Genomic DNA, 14,119 nt, shown 5'->3' on the forward strand with positions numbered 1-14,119 from the left:
CTCCTGTTCATACTGAGCATTAGAAGATCCCTTCATAATGTTTACTGTAATGATTCCTCCTGTTCATACTGAGCATTAGAAGATCCCTTCATCATGTTTACAATGGAAGTAATGGAGGACTAAACCCACAGTCCTCCTTCTGTGGAAACATGGATTTAAAAGTTGATCTGAAGCTAATATGAAGCTTCAGTCGTCTGAATGAGTCAAATCTTCATCTTCTATGTTTCAGCGTTTCAGTGTTTTTAGTAGCAAAGTCTTTGTGTTACTATGGTTACACCACAGCTCAACAGGAAACACTGAGAGGGAATCTGATGCTAAAAAGACTGATACTACAAAAAGTACTACTACTACTACATAAAGTACTACTACTATTGTAACAACTACTATTACTACTACTACTACAAAATGTACTACATCTACTACTACTACCACTGTAACTACTACTACTATAACAATAACTAGCCTACTACTACTACAAAAAGTACTACTTGTAGTACTACTACTACTACTACTGTACTACTTATACTACTACAAAAAGGACGACAACTGTTACTACTACTACATAAAGTACTACTACTCTATCGTTGTGATTGTTACTATACTTCCACCACAGCTCTACAGGGAAACACTAAGAGGGAATCTGATGTTAAAAAGACAGTAAACATGTCAGATATCTCTTGATATGAACTCAGACTGATGAAGCTCAATAGAAGCTGATCATCTACTTTAAATGACTGTGTGGAAACACTGTGATACAGTCCTCCATCACTGAACACTGGAAGCACATTAGAAGCAGATCTGTTAATATTCAGTATGAACAGTGAGATCTGTTAATATTCAGTATGAACAGTGAGATCTGTTAATATTCAGTATGAACAGATGGAAGGAAGGAAGGAAAAAAACAAGGAAAGAAGGAAGTGAGAAAGAAAGAAAGGTTGGTAAAGAAGACAAGAAGGAAGGAAGGAAGGAAGGAAGGAAGGAAGTATGAACAGTGAGATCTGTTAATAGTCAGTATGAACAGATGGAAGGAAGGAAGGAAAAAGAAACAAGGAAAGAAGGAAGTGAGAAAGAAAGAAAGGTTGGTAAAGAAGACAAGAAGGAAGGAAGGAAGGAAGGAAGGAAGTATGAACAGTGAGATCTGTTAATATTCAGTATGAACAGATGGAAGGAAGGAAGGAAAAAGAAACAAGGAAAGAAGGAAGTGGGAAAGAAAGAAAGGTTGGTAAAGAAGACAAGAAGGAAGGAAGGAAGGAAGGAAGGAAGGAAGGAAGTATGAACAGTGAGATCTGTTAATATTCAGTATGAACAGTGAGATCTGTTAATAGTCAGTATGAACAGATGGAAGGAAGGAAGGAAAAAGAAACAAGGAAAGAAGGAAGTGAGAAAGAAAGAAAGGTTGGTAAAGAAGACAAGAAGGAAGGAAGGAAGGAAGGAAGGAAGTATGAACAGTGAGATCTGTTAATAGTCAGTATGAACAGGAGGAATGATTACAGAGAGGAAAACCTTGTTACTGTTTATATGGAGACCTGGCTGATGGAAACATTTTCATTGAAACATATATAAACATAGCATGCATCACAGCTTATCATCAGTGTTTTAGAGCAGCAGCACAAACAACCTCCAACATGACCTGAGGGGCACAAACGTCCCCCAGAAACAGCACAAAATGAACATTATGATTTAAAGACAGGATTTATTGGAACACATTACATTATACAGGATGTTCTCATATCCAGCAGGTGTATTTAATACGTTAGGCACTTTGTTCTTCAGTGGATTGCCTCATGCTTGAATTACAGACTCAGTCGTTGTTTTATCAGCTGGATGTAGAAGTTTGCAAGTGACAAATATGCCTGATTTTCACAATTAAAGCCAATGGTCATAGTGTATGTCCCTTTTCTTTTATCAGATCTGTTTACGGCTCAGTAACAAATAAAAGTTGGCAAGAATAGCAATTCAAAATATATCTTAAAAAATAGTTTTAAAGGCAGGTTTGTTAAAATGTACATTTTAACAGCAAGTTGAATTATTTGGTACAAAGTTTTTATGGTTACACCACTGAGACATTTTTGCCATAATCCTCTAATATATTATCTAAATGTGATGCTGGGTCCACAAAAAAAGAAAGTGTGAAAGTTATTCATACGTTTATTTTCACATTTTAACCCTTTAAATTTAAACTAAACCACATGGAGACAATAAAAACCATCATTGACCCAAATATGATCACGCTTCATAAGGATTCAAATCTGGTCATGTTGAATTAATAGGCTTGTATCCAAAATATTTTCTTTTTTTGGATGTTCAGTGTTTCTGTACTACAAACACAGTTTAAACAGAACATTACAAAAATAAAGATTTGTGATGAAAATATATATACAAGTCTGTCCCTTTAAAAGTAAAGTGTGTTGCTTCAGTAGACTTTAACCTGCTCTGAAAGTTCAGAGTACGAAAGGTGATTTTCACTTCGGGCTTCAGCACCTACGAGTGATTGCATTCATATTTTCTGACAGTTTCAGCTCCTCTGATACGACTGCTGACACTGATAGAAAAGCATCTGCTGGTTTCGGACTCTTCTTTTCACTCTTGTTGATGATGCTAATGATCAAAATGAACTTAAGCTCTGCCCGTCTGGCACAGAAGCAAGCTGCTATGAACTGACAAATATATGCACATAACCTTGAAAGCAATATTAATATAATATTTGAGCATAAACACAAAGCGGAAATGTTTCTCATCGTGGTTATATGGTTGATATGGCAGGATCTGGATTCATGTAAGCAACATTTTAATGTGGTTCGTCTGTATTTCAGCTTTAACTTCTAAATAGTTTCCCTACATATGTTTATATGTATATGGCATCATTAAAAGTGTGCTTAGTTAGCAGCTCCTGTTTGCAGTGTATCATGATGTACAGATAAGTATCACTGGATCACTTTGAAAAATAGGCCTGTCACAATAACTATTGTACCATAAGTCGATCAACATCATCATGTCTATATATCGACTTATCCCAGCCAGCATGTCCATGTGGGCCCCCATAAGGGTTACATTTGGGCTGTAATATGGGTGGGTTTTTCTGCAGTATCCATGGTGACCCCACCTGTGTGTGCCCATATGGGCTTCAAATGGGTTCTGATTGGGTTTCAGGTGGGGCCCAACTGGGTGAGACCAATGTAGGCCCCATATATTAGCCCATATGGGGTTTAAGTGGGTTCAGAATGGACCTTCAACAGGGCCCATTTAGCCAGAACTTTCTGAAACAATATGGGGCCCATACAATTTGCCCTGTTTCTGCCCACTTACATCCCTTATGGTGCTCATACAGTCAGCCCACATGGGCTTCACATGTTGGGCCCATGTTACTGAAACCATGTGGGACCCACAATATTTGCCCAGTTCAATGCCCACTCAGTACCCAAGTAGCCCACATTTAACCCATGTGGGGTTAACTCTAAGGTAAATAACTCTGTCTACCATAATGGCAGTGTGTGTTTTACATTATTATGCTATTATATTATCATTATATCAGTGGTATAAAATAACCTTCAGATGACAATAATATCGTTTATCGGGATTATTTCTGAGACAATATATCGTCCAACTAAAGTAGTTATGGTGACCGGACTATTAGAAACTTGGATGATTCTCAAGCGAGTTCTTGAGTTATGAGCAGCGTTTTTTTCTCTAAGAGCGTTTATGGATGTTTATTTGTGACAGACATCAAAGATACAGATCCGTATTGTGTTGATGAGTAAAGTATCCCTTTCACCTCAGGCAGTACATCTGTCCCTCCCTCCTCACAGTTTGAAAACCTTTGAAAGTGCATGTGAGCCCGGCTACAGACAGATGGCCCTGTTTTCTCATTCAAAGCTACTGCCATTTACTTTCATAGAGCAACACAGTTTATGTTGCATGATTTTTGGATAATGAAGTTGCTTCTTTTTACCTTCAGGACCATTTAAGTGCACGGATGCTTCTTGCACCTTTAACCAAAGTCAAAAATACATTTGATCCGTCCTTCAGCCATTTCATTTATACTGTATATAACACTTTCCTCTTTTCAGTCCCTGGTTTGGAGTATATTTTTCCTGGTGATGCTCTTTGTTGATTATTAGACTATTTGCAAGTAAGTTCTCCCTGCACGCTTCACACTGTGCAAGATCAGTTTCACATGTTGCGTTCTCTTGGACCCTACGACATGATCAGGTGACATTTCTACGCTCACTGTCGCTTTCCCCTGTTACCCCTTGATTCCACCGGGTGCGGGTGCGCCACATTCCGGCTCCGAAAAGGCCTCTTGGAGCTGTGAACATGAAGGAAAATTACCAAATCAACTAAATTTGAGCAAGTTAACAAAATCGGGCTGATTAGTTGTGTTGCTTCTACAGTAATTACGGTAGCCTAAAGACACTCGTTTGGATTTGATTGGGCTGCCGTAATTACTATATTAACAGTACAACTTCATTTAAAAGGCAGATTGCTCCCTGTGGGTAGTACGCAGTGCAGAGGATGGATCGTGGCCAGGTGGGGAGTTTCGGTCCTCTGAAATGAGGCCAACGTGGAAGTAACTAAAAACTGCATTCTATCAAAAGGCCACCAGGGGGCGACCGTTTTGGTGTCAAAAGGACTTCCGTCTCTATACAAGTCAATGGAGAATTCACCAACTTCTCACTTGATTTCTAACCTCAGTAAACGTTTTCAAAATGTGTTTATGGTCTCAATCGCTAGTTTAAAGCCTTCTTCAATGCAGTATGATGTTCATTTGGGACATTTTGGCCTCCCTGATTTTATATTTGACGATAAAGCAGGGTATGCATTAGGGCGTGGCTACGTGGTGATTGACAGGTTGATTGGTTCACAGGTTCAGGAGGGCGCCTCATGCTCCTCCTGATGCCCATATAAGTAGAATCCGTGTTTTTATTTTACCCAGCATGCACCGGAAATTTTCAAGATGGCGCACTCAGATCTGATACTATTGGCTTCCACGCAGCAGTCCACAAAACAATGGGTGACGTCACGGATGTTACGTCCATTTTTTATATACAGTCTATGATCGTGGCGCATACACGCCCGGTGGACAACGCAGGTTAGTATGAAGAAGGAAAGTCCAGCTGCAGCCTATCAAACACACAGAGGAAGTGACAGAATGGCAGAGACTCTCACAGAGAGGAGAAACACCTCTGGGTTGTCCTGATTGGTCTCTCCTACTACCTGAAACACTAGACGTCACCAAAGTTTCGAGGTGGGTCTGCTTCCTTTCGGTTATTTGGGGGCCGGTGTCGTGCACTCTCCCAGCCCCTGCGAATCTTTGCCAGCCTGAACGCCAGGCACGGCAGAGCCAAGAGGATCCGCCCGACCAGGACCACACAGGGCAGGATGAGAGCCAGCAGGTACACAGGTGGCAGGTAGTAAGGGTAGGCCTCAGCAGAAAAGGTAAAGTCCCAGCCGAAGAAGAGCGTGTGCATGACGGAGAGAGTTAAGGCAGCGTAACCAAGTCCTGACTGGAGAAAAAACACACACACACACAAAAAACTCTTTAATACTCAGAGAGTTTAAATTATTTAAGATGACAAAATACAGAGAGGAGAATTGGTTGGTACGTACAAAAAAGTGGCCAGAAAATGGCCACATACTGTTCAAGGTTCAATTTGACCCATTTTTATATCTGAGAGCTTTAAACATACTTCTTTCCATTAGCCTGAAATGTGATGACTTTACCTAAGGTGACCCACAATGTGACCCACAAGCTCTTAATGGTCAGGCTTCATCATATCTGAAAGAGCTTATAGAACCTAATGAACCTACCAGAACACTCTGCTCCCAGCATGCAGGCCTACTGCTGGTTGCTAGTATCTCTAAAAGTAGAATGGGAGGCAGAGCCTTCAGTTATCAGGCTCTTCTCCTGTTGAACCATCTCCCAGATTGGGTCGGGGGGGCAGACACCCTCTCTACATTTAAGAGTAGGCTTCAAACTTTCCTTTGTGATAAAGCTTATAGTTGTGGTGGTTCCAGTTCCTAGTTTATGCTGCTATAGGCTTAGACTGCCGGGGGACTCCCATGATGCACTGAGCTCCTCTCTCCTCTCTCTCTCTCTCTCTCTCTCTCTCTCTCTATCCATCCATCTATATCCAATAACATTCATGTACCATTAATGCATCAATAAGCTAAACTTCTTCCCCGGAGTTGTCTGTGCTTTTTAGTCTCACAGGTAATCTGGTCCTGTAGACGTCTGGATGACAGATTCCAGTCCCTGAGCTACTATATGCTTCTCTCCTCTCCTTCCTCTCTCTCCTCTCCTTCCTCTCCTCTCTCTCTCTCTCCTCTCCTTCCTCTCTCTCCTCTCTACTCCAACCGGTCGAGGCAGATGTTCTCCCACTGTGAGTCTGGTTCTGAGGTTTCTTCCTGTTAAAAAGGAGTTTTTTCTTGCCACTGTCGCCAAGTGCTGCTCATGTGTGAATGTTTGGTCTCTTTAAATTAAACCTGAAGAGTTCGGTTTAGACCTGCTCTATGTGTAAAGTGCCTTGAGATGACTTTGTTGTGATTTGGCGCTATACAAATAAAGATTGATTGATTGATGGTTAATATGGTAATCTGCTGACCTGAACAAATGTAAACTCCCTCCAGTTGAGAGCATTTCCCACAGAGGGAAGAGAGGTAACAGCCAGCAGAGAGAGGACTCCAAATCCCAGAATTCCACAGGACAGGTAGAGATCAGACCTCCACACCATCTTCTCTACCCAGGAGTTTTCAACACCAGCTTTCACCTAAAAAAAAGAGGTTATCATTTAAAACGAAAATCAGAGCTGATGTAAAACAGTAACTCAAACACTGTGTGTGTGTACACCTGTCCAGTCTCACCTGGTGGTAAGCAGCATTTAGCAGTGTGTATCCCGCAGCACGCCTCAGTGTCAGACACATACTGTACACAGCGTGGAGGGCAGCACACAGGAAGCTCAGCAGGCCAAGATGTTTCCTCCTGCACAGCCAGAAGTCTAACCAACCAGGAAATCTCTTATATTTGGTTCCTCTGCTGAGCTGAAGGACAGCCGCCAGCAGACCTGAAAAAAACAAAAAACAAAAAACAAGTGCAGTTATCATCTTTTATTTCACTTATGTTGAATGTGTTCTGTAAAGGGCCGTCCACACTAAGAACAATAACTATAACAATAAATATAAAGATAAGGATGTGAGCGTCCACACTTATGAACAGCTGTGTCTGCAGCTAATGAAAACAGATATAGATGACCTGTTACTGCTGTATGTTGTAGACAAAGCAGAGTATTTCCTAGGGCCAGGCAATATATCGAGACTGGATATCGTAATATCAAGATATGAGACTAGATATCGTAATATCAAGATATGAGACTAGATATCGTAATATCAAGATATGAGACTATATATCGTAATATCAAGATATGAGACTATATATCGTGATATCAAGATATGAGACTAGATATCGTAATATCAAGATATGAGACTGGATATCGTAATATCAAGATATGAGAGTGGATATCGTAATATCAAGATATGAGACTATATATCGTAATATCGTAACATGAGACTGGATATCGTAATATCAAGATATGAGACTATATATCGTTAAATCAAGATATGAGACTGGATATCGTGATATCAAGATATAAGACAGGTTATCGTGATATCAAGATATGAGACTATATATCGTAATATCAAGATAAGAGACTATATATCGTAATATCGTAACATGAGACTAGATATCGTAATATCAAGATATGAGACTAGATATCGTAATATCAAGATATGAGACTATATATCGTAATATCGTAACATGAGACTAGATATCGTAATATCAAGATATAAGACAGGTTATCGTGATATCAAGATATGAGACTAGATATCGTAATATCAAGATAAGAGACTATATATCGTAATATCGTAACATGAAACTATGTATCGTAATATCAAGATGAGACTAGATATCGTAATATCAAGATATAAGACAGGATATCGTAATATCAAGATATGAGACTATATATCGTAATATCGTAACATGAGACTAGATATCGTAATATCAAGATATAAGACAGGTTATCGTGATATCAAGATATGAGACAGGTTATCGTGATATCAAGATATGAGACTAGATATCGTAATATCAAGATAAGAGACTATATATCGTAATATTGTAACATGAAACTATGTATCGTAATATCAAGATGAGACTAGATATCGTGATATCAAGATATGAGACAGGATATCGTTATATCAAGATATAAGACAGGATATCGTAATATCAAGATATGAGACGATATATCGTAATATCGTAACATGAGACTAGATATCGTAATAACGTAACATGAGTCTGGATATCGTAATATCAAGATATGAGACTGGATATCGTAATATCAAGATATAAGACAGGTTATCGTGATATCAAGATATGAGACTAGATATCGTAATATCAAGATAAGAGACTATATATCGTAATATCGTAACATGAAACTATGTATCGTAATATCAAGATGAGACTAGATATCGTAATATCAAGATATGAGACAGGATATCGTTATATCAAGATATAAGACAGGATATCGTAATATCAAGATATGAGACTAGATATCGTAATATCGTAACATGAGACTAGATATCGTAATATCAAGATATAAGACAGGTTATCGTGATATCAAGATATGAGACAGGTTATCGTGATATCAAGATATGAGACTAGATATCGTAATATCAAGATAAGAGACTATATATCGTAATATTGTAACATGAAACTATGTATCGTAATATCAAGATGAGACTAGATATCGTGATATCAAGATATGAGACAGGATATCGTTATATCAAGATATAAGACAGGATATCGTAATATCAAGATATGAGACGATATATCGTAATATCGTAACATGAGACTAGATATCGTAATAACGTAACATGAGTCTGGATATCGTAATATCAAGATATGAGACTAGATATCGTAATATCAAGATATGAGACTAGATATCGTAATATCAAGTTATGAGACTATATATCGTAATATCAAGATATGAGACTATATATCGTAATATCAAGATATGAGACTGGATATCGTGATATCAAGATATAAGACAAGTTATCGTGATATCAAGATATAAGACAGGTTATCGTGATATCAAGATATGAGACTGGATATCGTAATATCAAGATATAAGACAGGATATCGTAATATAAAGATATGAGACTGGATATCGTAATATCGTAACATGAGACTGAATATCGTAATATAACAATATGAGACTGAATATCGTAATATTGCGATATGACATAAGTGACTTTTCCTGGTTTTAAACGCTGCATTATTGATGCAATTTTATATGATTGCATTTTATGAACTGACCAGACTGTTGTAGCAGTTATTTGTCTTTACCCACTTAGTCATTATACCCACATTACTGATGATTATTTATCATATTCTCATATGTGATTTTGTCCCTATTTTCCAGCTCTAATATGTTCATATGTCTTAAAATATGTCTGGAGGTCATTCAAACAGTTTGTTCATACTGGAAACAGAATTGTCTCGTCTGCACTAACTCAGCGGTTTCTCTCTGGAGACTTCAGATAAAGACTTTAACACATCTGCTCAGGAACCATTTTACACTTTGAATCAAGTGACTGCTTGAGGTTCAGTACCTGGCAGATAGACCAGAGCCAGTGTGATCAGGGCGACCGCCGGCAGCGTCTGATTCACCGCCACCAGGGGGAGCTGGTAGAAATTGTTCTCCCCATGATCGAGGTAGGGCAGCAGAATGCGCCTCAGGAAGTTGTAACCATAGAAAAAGAGGAAGAGGAGGAAGGTGGCCAGGATGGGGGCTCCCCAGGAGGGAAAGAGGAGGAGCGGCGCCTCCTCAATGTCCCGAGAGGAGCACAGACCCCCCAGATCCACGGGACTGAAGCCCAGACGACGAGCCAGCTGGACCACCGAGGATTTAGAGACGGAGCAGTCGCTGCAGATCAGGACCTGTTGGGGGGGGGGGGGGTTTAATGAATCGTAAACACCACTTCCTGTAAGAGTTTTATTTTTATATATTTTTTAAGGTTTTTTTTCAATATCTGGAACAAACTCGCAGAATATTTGAGGTTTGCTGCAACTCTCAGTTTTCTTAAATCACAGCTGAAGACTTTTCTGTTTGCTGCTTAATGAAAGGTTTTTAATTCATACCGCTCCGTAACTTTTATTCTCCTGTTTTTATTCTCTTTCTCATTTTTTATCGAATTTAATCCGAGTGATTCTTGCACTGCCACAGGAGGGAAATGCTAAATTATATCTGGGTCAATGAGGTTTTTTTGTGTCCATGTGTCAAATATAAAGGGGTTAAAATATGAAAATAAACGTATGAATAACTTGCACACATTGTTTTTTTGTGGACCCAGCATCAAATTTCTGCTTTTAATCCATTTAGAGAGAATATATTAGAGGATTATGGCAAAAATGTCTAAGTGGTGTAACCATAAAAACTTTGTACCAAATAATTCAACTTGCTTAAAAACAGTAAATTGTCAATAAAACACCATATCAACTAGTTTGGCATGATCTTACATTATAACTTTATATTAAATAAAGGTAATGGAATACAATTGTTCTAAATATTACATTTACTCTGGTAACCATGGAGATCAGGAACTGTGGTTAAACCATTTGACATTTTGAGGAGCATTCAGTCTAATAAAAATACAAAATGTTCATTTTAGCAAACCTGATGCTGCTTTTAAAACTATTTTTAACATATTTTTGAATTGCTCATCTTGCCAACATTTATATATCACTGGCCCATGTTCAGTAAATGCTTGTTGCGCCTCACCTGTCCCCAAACCTCACCTGCTTGCTTCCATCGTGGGCTCCGGCCTGCAGCGCCCACGCAGAGATGACGTTGAAGCCCTTCACTACCCGGCTCTCTGGGAACAGCTCTGCCAGCTTCTCTGCGTTCGACCGCTCGCTGTTCATCTCTGTGGCGTTGCTCACATCCACCAGAACCTTCCCGACCAGCTGCTCCCTCATCCCCAACAGGGTGGAGTAGTGCTCCGGGTAGACTGCAGCAAACACCACTCTCTCAGCGCTGCTCACCGCCTCCCTATGCGACCGCAGCTCCACCCCATCGGGAAACAGACCCGCAGCGACGCGGTTTGGGTCTCGACTGCCCACCACCACCCTGAAACCAGAGGCCACCAGCCGGATGGCGAGGGAGCGGGAGAAGTCTCCTGAGCCTATGATGGCGATCACGGTGCCTCCTTGGTGGCGGGGCGGGGGCTCCGAGGCGTCAGAGGCAGAACTGGGCAACAAGGGCGTCTCCATGTCAGTCTCCATGATGTTCTGCTGAGGAAGACAAAGATTAGGATTTAATGTAACCCTTTAATGGGTCAGTGATGTTTGTTTGTGTCCATGTGGTTTAGTTTAAATTTAAAGTTGTTAAAATGTGAAAATAAACGTATGAATAACTTGCACACATTCTTTTTCTGTGGACCCAGCATCAAATTTCTGCTTTTAATCCATTTAGAGAGAATATATTAGAGGATTATGGCAAAAATGTCTAAGTGGTGTAACCATAAAAACTTTGTACCAAATAATTCAACTTGCTTAAAAACAATAAATTGTCAATAAAACACCATATCAACTAGTTTGGCATGATCTTACATTATAACTTTTATATTAAATAAAGGTAATGGAATACAATTGTTCTAAATATTACATTTACTCTGGTTACCATGGAGATCAGGAAACATTTACATGTTTTAAATGAAGTCATTATTAGTATAAGTCCACTTAAATCCACTGTAGGTGATGAAATATGTAATAAGTATCATTCTTTTGTGGTTACACCATTTGACATTTTCAGGAGCATTCAGTCTTACTTTTGGTAAAAAAATTGTGCAAATGTCATTTCAAATGATATAAAACCAACAAAAATACTAAATGTACATTTTAACAAACCTGATGCTGCTTTTAAAACTAGTTTAACTGATTTATGAATTGATCATCTTACCAACATTTATTTATCACTGATCCAAAAATTGAATGAATGTTCACTATTTTTATAATTGACTAATAGTTTTACAAATGCTGGTTACAGCTTCTAAGATAGAAATATACATATAAATAAATACATAAATAAATCAATACATTAACAAATAGATAGAAAAGTAGGATAACAACAGAATACACTAATTATCTTTGTTTTTTGATCTTTTTGAGACAAAACAAAAACAAAAATTAAAGAATGACACCACCTTAGTTTTTGAGAAACACAAATTTTCCACTATTCTCTGACAGTTTACACCAAAAGCATGCAGTAAATATCGATCAGATGAATCGATAAAGGAAATGTGATAGATAATATAATACTATAGATAATATACAATAATCTAGTTGAAGCTCTACTGTGACAATAATGTTGAGAGAAGGACACAAACTGAGATGTGTTACAGATAACATCTACAAAGGAAACGGTTACATCACTCACACATATGTAACATGTGTGTAACGTGTGTGTGTGTGTGTGTGTGTGTGTGTCTGTGTGTGTGTGTGTGTGTGTGTGTGTGTCACTCACCGTGTTTTCCCGGGTTCAAAGACGATGCGAATAATATTGTAAGAAATGAACCTGAGGCTGACACGTTACATTCACTGACACTATGTATGTATGTAAACACTTTATGATCCAGCTGATCGACAGAGGATATCCTGTCACATGCTAAGCCCCGCCCACTGCTGCTGCTGCTGCCTTCAAGTGCTCCTAGTGAGACTGGGAAAGCTAGCTTTTACCCCCTTTTTAAACTGATAGAGATTTACTTCTGTTAAAGGTCACAATGAACTCAATTACATTAAACTCACCTGGATATTATTGTGCTAATAGTGCCAATGTTGAGCTGATATACTAATAAACCTCATATCAATAACCTGATACAGCGGTGGAAGAAGTACTCACATAGTTTACTTAAGTAAAAGTACTGCAGTATTATGAGTGATGTAGTATGCAGTATTACAGTAAAAGTACTGCAGTATTATGAGTGATGTAGTATGCAGTATTACAGTATAAAGTACTGCAGTATTATGAGTGATGTAGTATGCAGTATTACAGTAAAAGTACTGCAGTATTATAGTGATGTAGTATGCAGTATTACAGTAAAAGTACTGCAGTATTATAGTGATGTAGTATGCAGTATTACAGTAAAGTACTGCAGTATTATGAGTGATGTAGTATGCAGTATTACAGTAAAGTAGTGGTTTGGTCCTCTGACTGATATATTATTATTATGACATCATTAGATTATTGATAGTGAAGCATCAGTGTTAGAGCAGCATGTTACTGTTGTAGCTGCTGGAGGTGGAGCTAGTTTACACTACTTTATATACAGTTAGCTAGTTTAGTCCAGTGGTTCCCAACCTAGGTGGTAGTAGTAGTTTGTAGTGGAAATCCATCAAATGGAAAGTACAAGTTCTTCAAAATGTTACTGAAGTACAGTATTTAAGTAAATGGATTAAGATATTGTGCCCAACTGGCAAGTTATTACATCTCTTATTTGCATGGGACAGTTATATTTATCCCGACCTTCAGCTGTGAAATGACTTCACGGCACAAAATGACGTCTCCTTATATAACTAGTTGCAGTGTTTAACATTTTGTCCTTCGTGTGCAACTTCTGTATTTCCGACAGCAAGTGAAGGCATCGCGTCTGACAGTGGAAGATAACACTCACAGGTGATTCAGTCTGCTGATAATGCAAAAGTTACACAAGAGTGACACACACACTACACACCAAGAGACACAGGCTCATTCTTCTTTGTAATAATATTTATTTCTTATTAAATGCAAGAGAAAGGAAAATGATAATTGCACATACAGTTTGTCTCCACTGGGTGTCGCTCTTTCTCTATATTACACAGGGCTGACGCTGTCTCATCTATAGCTTTCAATGTCATTCTGTAATATCTACACATATAATACAAAATATTTTATTTTTTTAATTGCCACTTAAATGAGCATGCTTTTCTGCAGTATTTTACATGCACATCAATGAGACTAAATACATTCCAGAAAAGTTACTGTGGGAATGTAATAGATTACAGTTTACTAGTTACTCTGTTTAAAATGTAATA

General features: G+C 38.5%; 1 protein-coding gene across 2 annotated transcripts; it reads right to left on the reverse strand.

Annotated features, from left to right (window-relative positions):
* Window positions 1–1,673: 1,673 nt before the first annotated feature.
* Window positions 1,674–12,709, reverse strand: LOC133993027 (metalloreductase STEAP3-like). 2 transcript variants are annotated; one of them, XM_062431862.1, is made up of 6 exons: window positions 12,573–12,709; window positions 10,847–11,338; window positions 9,661–9,988; window positions 6,862–7,061; window positions 6,603–6,767; window positions 1,674–5,504 (listed from the first exon to the last, which is right to left on the reverse strand). In XM_062431862.1, the coding sequence occupies exons 2-6, from the start codon at window positions 11,330–11,332 to the stop codon at window positions 5,223–5,225; spliced, it is 1,461 nt and encodes a 486-aa protein (XP_062287846.1). In that variant the 5' UTR covers window positions 11,333–11,338; window positions 12,573–12,709; the 3' UTR covers window positions 1,674–5,222. The 2 variants fall into 2 exon arrangements, with proteins under 2 accessions (XP_062287846.1, XP_062287847.1); XM_062431863.1 differs by having other exon boundaries at window positions 10,847–11,341; window positions 12,573–12,677.
* Between the last annotated feature and the right edge of the window lie 1,410 nt (window positions 12,710–14,119).

This window comes from Scomber scombrus, chromosome 13 (assembly GCF_963691925.1).
Source record: "Scomber scombrus chromosome 13, fScoSco1.1, whole genome shotgun sequence".
In the NCBI taxonomy this organism is placed as follows: Eukaryota; Metazoa; Chordata; class Actinopteri; order Scombriformes; family Scombridae; genus Scomber; species Scomber scombrus.